Source organism: Nelumbo lutea, chromosome 2 (assembly GCF_056320005.1).
Source record: "Nelumbo lutea isolate HS-2025 chromosome 2, American lotus-T2T, whole genome shotgun sequence".
Taxonomy (NCBI): Eukaryota; Viridiplantae; Streptophyta; class Magnoliopsida; order Proteales; family Nelumbonaceae; genus Nelumbo; species Nelumbo lutea.
In genome coordinates this window covers 108978935-108991238 of record NC_142685.1, presented here as the reverse complement: position 1 = coordinate 108991238, position 12304 = coordinate 108978935, and the positions used below count along the sequence as shown (strand labels likewise).

General features: G+C 36.9%; 2 protein-coding genes across 2 annotated transcripts; both read left to right on the top strand.

The window, feature by feature from the left end:
* The first annotated feature begins 436 nt into the window (after window positions 1–436).
* Window positions 437–10454, top strand: LOC148872670 (beta-glucosidase 12-like). Its single transcript, XM_088972457.1, has 13 exons — window positions 437–672; window positions 770–839; window positions 1565–1623; window positions 5452–5527; window positions 6201–6278; window positions 6353–6440; window positions 6573–6828; window positions 7125–7240; window positions 8034–8251; window positions 8350–8381; window positions 9102–9204; window positions 9324–9432; window positions 10059–10454. The coding sequence occupies exons 4-13, from the start codon at window positions 5467–5469 to the stop codon at window positions 10225–10227; spliced, it is 1230 nt and encodes a 409-aa protein (XP_088828583.1). The 5' UTR covers window positions 437–672; window positions 770–839; window positions 1565–1623; window positions 5452–5466; the 3' UTR covers window positions 10228–10454.
* Window positions 10455–11407: 953 nt separating this feature from the next.
* On the top strand, window positions 11408–12091 carry LOC148872669 (uncharacterized). Its single transcript, XM_088970156.1, has one exon. The coding sequence runs from the start codon at window positions 11408–11410 to the stop codon at window positions 12089–12091; it is 684 nt and encodes a 227-aa protein (XP_088826282.1).
* The last annotated feature ends 213 nt before the right edge of the window (window positions 12092–12304 follow it).

The following is a 12304-nucleotide window of genomic DNA, read 5'->3' as shown; positions in this document are numbered from 1 at the left end:
CTCTCAGTAGTTACTGTATGGGTAGTTTAGACATTATCATGTCTTTTTATAAGATTCCACCGGAGGGGGTCTACTTGCAACTGTATTAGAAAGTTCAAGGGAGGTGATTGCAACCATCAAACTTTAGGTATGGTTTCAGCAACAACCAAAAACTTTAGGGGAATGTTTCAATAATTTGGGAGAATGACGGATAACCCCAGTGTCAGCATTTGTAGGTTCAAAGTACATTTCGGGTAGGTGCCAGCTCGGTATTGATGCCAATTTATGGGCCGGGTATAGGTGTATAAGGTATGTCTTTTGATATTTTGAATATTTATAGCTGTGCCGTGGGAATCAAAAAATCTGCATCGGATGTATCCATAGTTATCCGAAAAGTCAATGGGTACTATATACCACAAAACTTGAGGGAAATGTTCCCTTTTTTATCTATTTACCACAAATATGTATCTATGCTCATGCTTCTCTATTTAAAGGATGCTGAGATGACCCTCTCCATAACCCAAACCGGCTGTTATGGCATTTCAAAGCTTCCCCCTGCTCGGCCTGCTTATCCTTGTCGACTTGCTGGGTCGATCCGGGGGTGCTACACTGAGTAATGATTCCTCAACTTCACTAAACCGATAGAGTTTTCCAGCAGGCTTTGTTTTTGGGGCGGCATCAGCTTCTTATCAGGTATTTCAGCAAGAAACCTACTTAAGTTAATTTGCAGAAGTTGCTACGATATATATATCTGGCAGCGTGCGTTTGACCCTTGTGCATGGTTTCTTAGCTTGAAGGTGCAGCTAAACAAGGTGGTAAAGGCCCCAGTATATGGGATACTTTCACTCACAAATATCCAGGTCTCTCTCTCTCTCTGGGTTTTTTTGGAGATGACAATGGTTCTTTCTTTCATCTTTTACCTTTCATTCAAAAGTTCATGTAAATCTATATTGTTTCTTCCATTGTAACATGAGTCTCCTGAGTTAAATTATTTAATTCTTTCAAGTGTTACATTAATTAACTGATTAGAATTCATCAACATGGAGAGAGTGGGTTTTGATTGATTAGACTCCGAAGAGTACGATTGGGTGATTATCGTATCAGGAGATTTCACTTTTAAATTGACAAATCAAAACCACCACTATGAATTTTGATGAATTCTCTTTGATTAATGTACAATTTAATAAAAGCCTTAAGTGTAAGTAGATCAGAACCCAGATTTCGTACTCACTTTTTCTCCCATAATTCGAGACTGGGTAGAGAGCAGTGGGTAGGAAATCCGGTGTAGACTAAGTTTGATAATGCTTAGTCCACCGATTAAGGGTATATCACCAGCCTACGTTGACATGTGACGAGTGGATGGCCCCTGTAAAGCGGGCCGTGCCGGGCTGGTATGGCATGATCAGTGGGTGGCCCGTGTAAAATGCGGGTCATGTTGTGTGGGCCTACACAACATGATTTATGGTTTAGGCCTATACAGGCCCATGCCGTGCCATAGGCCAAACTGACTTGTGGGCTTAAGAAACCAGGTTAATTTAAAGAAATTTTTTTTAAATTGATTATCATATTGTGGTATGTTATGCAGGCAAAATAGCAGACCGAAGTAATGGAGACGTAGCCATTGATTTTTATCATCGTTACAAGGTACATATTACACTGATTTCACTTCTTTTGGTTTTATATTTTAATGGGCTTTTGTTGCATTCATAGTTCAAAGTATCGGACGTATTATATTATATCTTTTGAAAAAGTTATGGTTTAAAACGTGTCTTTGTTGAATTTTTTTTAATAGTAAAAAACATCTTATAAACTTTCAAAAAATTAAATTTTGACAAAAAAAATAAAAAAAAAATGTATATATCAACCATTTCTAAACACATACGATATGGCCAAAATGCATATTGTACATCGATGAACTTCCTTTAATAACTTTTTCACAAAAATACTTAACAACTTCCATCAATTTCCACTCTCATTTGCCATCAAATCAAGCATAGCTAATACAATTACCTTCTTGTGTGGGTGTGTGTTGGGAATCGGGACTGCATGATTTCAAAGAGACATGAAATAATTTAAGAAATGGGCCCTGTGGGCCCTTAAACATTTAAGAAATGCTTAACTCGAGCTTCGAGCCCGCCCTGCCCAAAGTGGATGCCACTTAATAATTTGATGAAAAAGGATAAAAGCGTAAATGCAAGAAAATCCACGGAGTGGGGCACTGGTTCCCAGTTTCTTAGGTGAGATGTAATTAGGTGGACAAATTCAGATGATCTAACAGTCTTTGGCTTAACCGACAACCAAGTTGTCATGTGCAGGTGTAAGAATATCTTTCCATTAACCAGCACATCTTATCAACAAACTTGTCAATCATACGCATTTGCTGCTATAACAACTAGCAGGAGATATTATCAATCATTCAATTGGCACCTTGTCATCATAGTAAAACCCAATTTTACGCTTTATCCTTCTCCCTTATTCTTCACCATCCCTCTCCTCACTCCCCGTTTCTTCGTCGCCATTACCACCATTGTTATCGTCTGTAAATTATCGGCAGAAGCTCATCTGAGCTCAGTTTCCCTTTGAGTCCAAATTTTTTCTAAGTAAACATACATCGATGGGAACCTCTCTCTGGTCCTTCGTCGATCTCGGTCCCCCCTAATAAGTTGACGTGAAGATGCCGCTGCAGAGTTGTAGCCGCATTGGATGGCAGCGGTGAAGAATAAGGGATATGCGTAGAGAGAGAGAGAGGTAAAGAGAATGAATAAAAGAAGGAAAGAGAAAGATTGGAAGCAAGCAAAAAAAACCACCGCTATGAAAAGAGACATATTGGATTTTAATCTCATAAGAGATTAAATCTAATGGGTTTGATTGGTCAATTAGAAATTGCATCTGTACACTTGGTTGAAAAATCAGTTTTTTTTCTTATAAAAATTCAGTTTTGAATTTATTCTACATTGGAAAATTATAAGTTTTATTTTAAGTATTTCAAGAGGAGCTGATTTACACTTCTTAAAATTAATAGAGGAGAGTATGGAGATTTGATACTATGCAATGCACGTGCACACGTATGTGTGCAGTACATTTTGCTCGTATTTTGCTTGCACTTTGCTCGCATTTCACGTGACTCGTGATGGATGACTTTGGTTTTGGTGCGTTGATGACCGTTGATCACCGTTGATGAGATCAACGATCACAATTCAATCGGTGTGATCAAGAGGCACAATTCAAAGTTAACAGTCACCGTTAACTACTTTTTAAACAGTCACAATGTTTGAAATTGTGACTGTTCAAGGTGCCTTCTCTAAATCAACACCTACCTTTTCTTCATACATTTTCACAAATTATTTAAGGAGCATGAATAAACTCTACATCACACAATGTTTAAAATCCAATCACTCTTTCTCTCTCAGTTCGGTCTGTTACAATCTCACAGAAGATTTCTTTGGAGACTCTTCAACTTTGTTGGTTGCAGATTCTCGCCCAGGCTCTATTATATCCTGGGAACGAATTTGCCTGTAACCCAACAACAACAAATTCAATAAAACTGAATGGGGGCAAATAACGTTCTAAAGACAGTGTCTTTAGATGCGCCTCAGAGCTTTTCCTCCAAAGTTACAGTGACCCCATCTTCCCCTACAAGACATGGGTGGGATAAAGAAGATGGAGAGAGAGAATGACAAAAGGGAGAAAATGAAAGAGAGAGAGGTGGCTGATCAAGGGAATGCAAGTGCTGCTAGAAGTTGTAGTGGCAGCAATCGTAGAATGGGAGAGGGAGATAGAGGGAACGTCAAAGGAGGAAGAGAAAAAAAAGATGGAGAGAGAAATAAAGAAAAAGGGAAAGAGAGAGAGAGATTGGAAGCAAGCAAAAAAAGCCACCACCACTTGAAGTTGCAGCGGTGATGCCGTTGACATGAAAAGAGACGGGTGGGGTAAAGATGGAGAGAGAGAGAGAATAAGAGAGAATGACAGAGGGGAGAATATGAGAGAGAAACAGAGGTGGCTAATCAAGGGAATGCAGCTGCTGCTAGAAGTTGTAGTGGCTGCAATCGTAGAATGGGAGATATAAGGAGCGTCAAAGGAGGAAGAGAAAAAAAAGATGGAGAGAAAAAGAAAGAAAAAGGGAGAGAGAGAGAGAGAGAGAAAGAGAGAGAGAGAGAGAGTGCGAGAGAGAAAGAAGAAAAGATAGCACTGCTGGAGAACTCCCGAAAGCTGCCGGTGTTGTATACTCCGGTGGATGACGGGCCAGATCTCAGATATAGGTTCTCCTTTTAGATTTGAGATCTCCAACCTTTCTCACCGTCGCACTGCCATCCGGAAATTGCAGCGACAAGTTTTGCTGTCGAAGGCGACGGTGCTCATCAGATCCGGCGACGGTCACCATTGCAAAACCACTCCTTAATTAATCGTTTCATGAGAAACAGAGAGAATCATAGAGAATCAGAGAAGTCGAGGGTCACCGTTGCAAAACTGCCATTGCCAGTTGGTCACTGTAGTTCATTGTAAATCGTCGAAGATCAGAGCGAGAGAATCTGAGAAGGAACGAAAGTAAGGGAAAATTTGACATTTTGGTATGTCATTGTCCTAAACAGTAAGGGTAGTTTAAGAAATTTATCGAACTCGCATGGCATTCAGGATCGTCTTTACACCATGCTGCACACAACAGGCTACATACCCGCATGGATGTGGATTCACCTGTTACCAATGTGATTTACTTAGATCTATATAGAGGTGTCAATTGGACTAGATTTGATCCGAGCCCATCCAGTCCAATGTGAATTCACTTATAAATGGATTTGACCTAATCCAATCCAATCCATTGAAATGTAAATGGGTTGGATTTAATCTAATCCAGACTAAATAAAATATCAATAATTATATAAAAAACATAACATGTAAAAAATTATAAAAATATATTAAAATGAAGAAAATATGAAAATTACAAATATATACCCTTTTAGCATTGAAAGAAGTGCTTTTATAAAAATGTTTTTGTAAAAGTGCTTTTATAAAAGTACTTCTGTTGTTCTTTTGAAAAAATGATTTCATAAAAATACTTTCGTAAAAGTGTTTTTATTAAAGTTTTTATAAAATTGCTTCTACAAAAGTGATTTCATAAAAATATTTTATTTTGTAAAAGTACTTTCGTAAAAGTACTTTCATTAAAGTGATTTTATACCAGCTTCAATTTTGATTGGTTTCAAATTGGACAAGCGTTTGGCATCATAATGGAATTATTGGAAATTTGGTTTAGGTCCAGTTCAGACCAATAAGAATATGGACCAATTTATTTTAGATTGGCCTAATCTAATAATTATAATGGACCATCCAAATCCAATTTAACAAGGTTTGGATGGGATTAAATACAATTCAAAACCGATCAATTGACACCCTTAGATCTATATTTAGTATTTTTAAGAATACACATTCTCTTACATATGCAATTTTTAATTAAACAATGAATGAATTTTACAGGGGGACGTGGAAATAATGAAGGAAATGGGCTTAGACGCCTTCAGGTTTTCCATCTCCTGGCCTAGAATATTGCCACGTAAGATTTGATTATGGTGGTTTGTATGATTTGAATTGTTTAGTCTATCACTAGATTCATTCATAAATTCTAAATAACATACGGCCCATTTGGTAAGTCTTTTTGGGAAGATCTTCTGGTAGTTCTGAAAGTCAAAAAATATATTGAACTTTTGCATGAAGATTTGAATAGTCCAATGCTAGTTTGGCAGATACACGTCTTTCTGTACATCTTTCTATATGATATAAAATGAAAGGCACGAAAAGTTTCATTTGGAGCTTCCCGAAATCAGCCCAAAATAGCTTCCAGCATCTTTTCGGTGTTCCGACTTTTGATGGTTAGATTTCTGTGAATCAAACAAGAATGACAAAAAATTGGCCTACCCGATTTATAAACAGCCAAAAGATCGTGCGGTAAGACGTATCAAACAGGCCCATATATTTTTGAAAAAAATTGATTAACTCAACCAAAAGAAGAAGAAATTTTTAAGGCTATGTTTGATTTGAAGGAAAAGGTAAGGAAATGAAGAAGAACTTATAGAAAGGTTTATAAAGATTTCCTTACATTTCCCTTCCTTTCCCTGCCTTCAAACCAAGCATTACCTAAGGAAAAAACTTACAGATTAAAAGTTTAAAACTTATTATTTCTGGTAAAATATTCTTTCCTTCCTAATGATTTTTTCTCAAAATCTTAGATGGGAAACTAAGTGGAGGAGTGAACAGGGAAGGCATCAGATTCTACAACAATCTCATCGACGAGCTTTTCTCCCACGGTTCTCTCTGTTTCTCTCTCCTCTCTCTCTCTCTCTGTCTATATCATTGTTAATTTGGTGTCATGAATGCATAGGTTTGCAGCCATATGTGACCCTCTTTCATTGGGATCTTCCCCAAGCACTTGAAGATGAATACGGAGGTTTCTTAAATACTAAAATTGTGTAAGTGATTCGTTTTCACTTAGATGAATAAGGAGGTTTCTTAAGTCTCTCTGTGGAGATCTCTCTCTCTCAGTGATAAACATTCAAATGATCCAAACTAATCCAGTTGGGCATCGCTGATCTAACTTGCAGCGATGATTTCCGTGATTACGCGGAAATCTGCTTCCGAGAGTTCGGTGATCGGGTGAAGAGCTGGATCACCTTCAATGAGCCATGGACCTTTAGCAATGGTGGGTACAGCATGGACACTTTAGCCCCTGGCCGATGTTCTCCATGGGTGAGCTTAAGCTGCACCGGTGGGAATTCAGGCACGGAGCCATACCTGGTGGCTCACAACCAACTCCTTGCTCATGCAGCAGCAGTGAAGGCATACAAAGACAAGTATCAGGTCTGTAATTCTTTCATTATTAGCAATCTGAATGCCATTGGCCATCAAAGTGGTGGGCTATAGCGTGAGTCCTGAACTGTTAAGTGAGGTCTCTGAATAGGTTTTTATTTTTTAACATGGATTATCATCCAAAAACCCATTGGGTGAAGATTGAACATTAGAGCATTTGATCAACAGGCTTTGATACTATTTCAAAGAACCATTAAACCTATTAAATGCAATCTCTGAATAGATTTTTACTTTCTAACAAAACGATATATATTTCTTGATTCCTCTCTGTTTATAACACTGATCAGGCGTCTCAAAAGGGCAAGATTGGAATAACGTTGGTGTCACATTGGTTTGTGCCCTACTCCAATGACAAGGCAAACATCCAGGCTGCTCAACGAGCTATTGATTTCATGTTTGGCTGGTGAGTCCATTGATGGATTGGTTTAATCCTATCCCATTTGCGTATTAATGATTTGAGGTGTTTTCTATGACAAGATTCCTCGACAGTGTTTTCGTTTTAAGAATTTTGTTTCAAAAAACAATCCATGCTCTTGAAAGCATCAAAATAAATAATGGCTTTTAAAACAAAAATAAATTTTGAAGTGTAAAAGTTAAGTTACTGTTCTATGGAATATGATATTATATAAACAGATGAAAATATATTCTTTAATCTAGAAATTCAACATGTTTCTTGTTTCAATTTTGAAAAAAAACTACACATAATATAACCAAGAAAATGGATTCTGTATTTTTTGTTCTGCAAACCCATTTGTCTTCAATCCAGTTAATTTTGTTTTGTCTTTTGAAACTTAGGCTGCATTTGGAAATGACCGATGCAAATGGAGTGTAAATCTCAATTCTGGGTAAATTTGCACTCTGGTTCATTTTTTCCTGCATTGACAATTGACAAATGACTGACCATTAGGGTCACGATTGGTTTGCATTCAAATGGGTTTTTGATAAAAGGAAAAAAAGCATACGTTTTATTGATATTTATGTTTGCATCCATTATAAAAGTCTGTTTGGTAAGAAAATAAATTTATTGGTACAAAATTAACCCAAGTTTACAACTTATATGAATGGTTTTATACTTTACATATTTACATTCACACTTATTTACATTGTTTTCAAATACAACTTTATAAACAATTCACAGCTAATAAAATGAAGAAATTAAAAGATGTACGATTAACTAAACTGTGTTCTTTTAATAGGCTTTTGCATCCATTAACCTATGGGGACTATCCAGAGAGCATGCGATCTCTTGTTGGAAAACGGTTGCCGAAATTAACCCCAGAGCAATCCATGGCAGTAAAAGGATCATTTGATTTCCTTGGGTTAAATTATTATACTGCCAATTATGCAGCCAATGCCCTCTCCTTCAATTATGTTAACATAAGCTATAATACAGATTCTCATGTTAATTTGTCAAGTAAGTTCAGTTCACAACCTGATTTAAATGTATTATGTACATCACTTACTATACTTACATTGTGAATTTTCCTTGTATATATATATTTTTTATGACAGCCACACGGAAGGGTGCCTTAATTGGTAAACAGGTATGGCGTTCAGCAAGTTGGGATTGCCATGTCAGCATATATATATTGTTGCTTTTGCTGATGTGGCTATTGTTTACTTTTAAAAAATGGACAAATTGGTGAACACCCACCTTCATCGACCAAGGGGGTGCTTGGTACATTGTCATTGCACTATCATAGCATTTATGACTGTCGCTTCAACTAAAAAATGAACACTTGTGAAAATAAAATTAGCAATTTATATTGATTAACTCAAAATGCAAGTGCAATTCTAATCCGATCCAGTTCAATGTGAATTCATTATAAATGGATCAGGTTCAATTCAGTCCAATAAATATTTTGGATTATTTTGGATCGATCCAATTCAATGTCTAGACCATCCAATCTGTTCAAATTCATTTTGAATTAGATTGGTTTCAACTCAAACTTGATCTATTAACACTTATATTCTTATCTTATAACAATGGACTGGATTTGGCTTAATCCAATCCAATCCAATATAAATTTATTACGAACGAACCAAATCCAGTCCAATCTAAAAAATATTTTCGACTGAATTGGTCCAATCCAATATGTTTTATTGATCCATCCAAATTGATTTTGGATTGGATGAAGTTCAATCCAAAACCGGTTCATTGACACCCTTAATTACAACACAACAACACCGTACCGAACACCCTCTTAAATAACACTATTTCATTCAAGAACTTAAGCTTAACTATATATTATGAAAATTTGCAGGCTGGTTCAAGTTGGCTCTTTGTGTACCCACGGGGAATACACGACCTGTTACTTTATGTAAAGAAACAATACAAAGATCCGGTGATTTATATTACAGAGAATGGTGAGACTGAGCTCTTGATCTGTTGCTTTTCACATTAATTCTGTGCTCCAAGATTTGTGCCATGTTGATCATTGATCAGAATTAAATACTTATTTATTGTTTTTATATATGTTTTTTAGGGGTGTCGGAGAAGGATGATAGCTCTTTGACATTGAAAGAAGCGCTGGTGGATAACTTGAGAATAGAATATTATCAAAGCCATCTTTCTTTTGTTCAAAAAGCCATTAAGTGAGTTTTTCGATCATTGTCCATTTCTTCTTATTAATAGAACCATGGTTTTTAAAACTGAATCGGTGATTGAATCAGTCGGGGGTCTGATTATTGGTTCAAACGGTCCAATTGTTTGACCCAAATGGTTGACTTGTTATAAAAAAAATAAAAATTTAAAAAAATTAAAAAAATTGAAAAATGGTCAAAATTGTTCAAACAATTCAAACGGTTAATCGTCGGTTCAACGATTTGCTAACCAAAATCATCGATTTTAAAGAAAAAATAGAATGATTCCTGATTTTCTGGTCCAATTTTGAAAATCATTAATAAAACTCAAAAATGCGAGCCCAATGCCATTGCTTCTGCTTGGTTCAACTCAGAAACCAAATGATTAATTGGGCTATTCGAGAATCAGCTCAAGATATTTGGGCTGAACTCGGAATAGGACCCATCATCTTAAAAATGGACCCATTCAGGGGAAAAACCAACAATTTAGTGGCATGTGGTTGTAGTTGTAGCAGGGTAAGTTTCAGCGTATTTATTTGCCATTGGTGAAAAAGCACTTATTTCAAAATGATATGATGGGCCAAGACAGGTCAGAAAGGAAATAAGTACTTATTGAGGTTATGGTTGAATTTTTGCAGGAAAGGTGTAAATGTGAAGGGATACTTTGCGCGGTCGCTTATGGACAACTTCGAATGGAGCGATGGTTACTCAGTTCGTTTTGGTATTAACTACATAGACTACAAGAATGGGCTGAAGAGATACCCAAAGCGCTCAGCTTATTGGTTCAAAAAATTCCTCCAACGCTAGGGCAAAGACATGTTCTCAGTCCATCCCATGCATCATCTTGCCAAATATAAAACTGGTTTTTGTACTAAGTAAATAAGCATGGGATCTTCTCTTATTTAACTTTAATTAGCCTTTTATGTTTGAAGTTGTGAGCCTAGATTGCACCTCCTCTTCATCATCTTGATCATTATTAGATGGGGAAAATAAATAACAAGTGCATACATCCTTGCACATACTTTCTAGGTCAACTTGAGTTCTGTGGAAGCAGGAGGCAGGAGTCCTTTATTCTTCGTTTACTACAAGAAATGCCCTAGATTGCACCGAAATCATCTTTTACTATTTTCGATAGGTACAGAAGAACATAAGAGGGGAACTACTGAAGTGATGCCCATATAACATCTTTTATTGAATAAATGCCCATGATTCCAAACATCCTCGATAACTTCCAACAAAGGCAAAGAAAACCACCATACGTGTCTATGTGATTTTGGCACTCAAATCAATCATTGCCTGAAATTGTTAAACCTTCAAGAAAAGCAGCTACGTTCATTATATTTGAAAAGTACCAGCAGTCATACAAATTACCACTAAAATCGAGTCAAGTATCTCCTTCATATAATATAGATTTTAATCCTTAGAAAAAATAATTGTTTAAATATTTAAAATTTTGGATCCAATCAATAAGTCATTCAAATAAAGTATTGTGAAAAAAGGGTAAAAGAGTTAAATATACCTTAACTTTTCATAAATTGACTTAAAAATACCCTTAGTTTTTCAAAAAGAGTTAAACATACCTTGTGACTCTTTCATTCCTCATTTGCTTTAAAATTCTCAAAATATACCTAAAATTTTCAAACACTATTGGGAGATCTAATTTATATAGGAATGTAAATATTCTAGCATGTATTTTTAGGAAGCTTTCTTATTTCTTTTGCTAGTTGTAATTAGTAGTTTCCTAGACGTCTTTAGCTAGTTGTAATTAGCAGTTTCCTAGATTTCTTTGGCCAGTTGTAATTAGTAGTTTCTTACTTCAACTGAATCTCCGAAATTCAGGCGTAGGAATTGTATATATGCGTTGTATCTTGCACAATGGAAGACACAGAATTTTCCACAATTTTTTTCATGGTATTAGAGCCACTATAGCTCGTCGACCAGCAAACTAGAAGGCATATCGACAGATTTTCCATCATGTTCGGTGGAGATGAAGACAGCAGAAAAGGTGCAGGGAAGGAAGGACATGGCCATCTTCTCGCCATACTACTTGCATCCGTCTGACAACCCTGGAATGATTATCTCACCTGTCCAATTGAAATGTGAGAACTATGAGGAATGGGCGAGATTTATGAGAAATGCCCTCAGAGCAAAGAGAAAGCTCGGATTCGTTGACAAAACGTTGGGTAAACCAACAGATGACTCGACCGACATTGAAGATTGGTGGATGGTGAACTCAATGCTGGTTGCGTGGATTTTTAATACTATCGAACCCACCTTGCGATCTACTATATCGTATACCGAGAGCGTGAAAGACTTGTGGGAGGATCTGCGACAAAGATTTTCTATCGGGAATGGACCTCAAGTCCATCAATTGAAGGCTGATTTGGCTGCTTGTAAACAACAAGGACAAGCAGTGATGGCTTACTACGGGAAGCTAAAGGTCATGTGGGATGAACTGGTAGATTATGATCCAGTACCTGCATGTCGTTGTGGCAGTTGCAAATGCAGTATTGCGACCGTACTTGAAAAGAAGCGAGAAGAAGAGAGGGTACATCAGTTCTTGATGGGCCTTGATGATACAAAGAATGGCACCGTGCGTTCGAATATTTTGAGCATGGAGACGTTGCCAAGTTTGAACCGTGTCTATAAGAGGAAATGTATCAAAATATAGCCAAGAGCAAAGAAGAACGAACCGTGGGATTTGCGGTACATATGGGTGTTGGTGCGAAAGTAGCTGCTGCATGTATGAAGGATAAAAACGTGAGTTGTACACATTGTGGAAAATCTGGACATGAAGCAAATGACTGCTTTCAGGTCATCGGATATCCAGAATGGTGGGGAGAAAGACCACGCTCAATCGGGAAAGGAGTAGGTCATGGGCGAG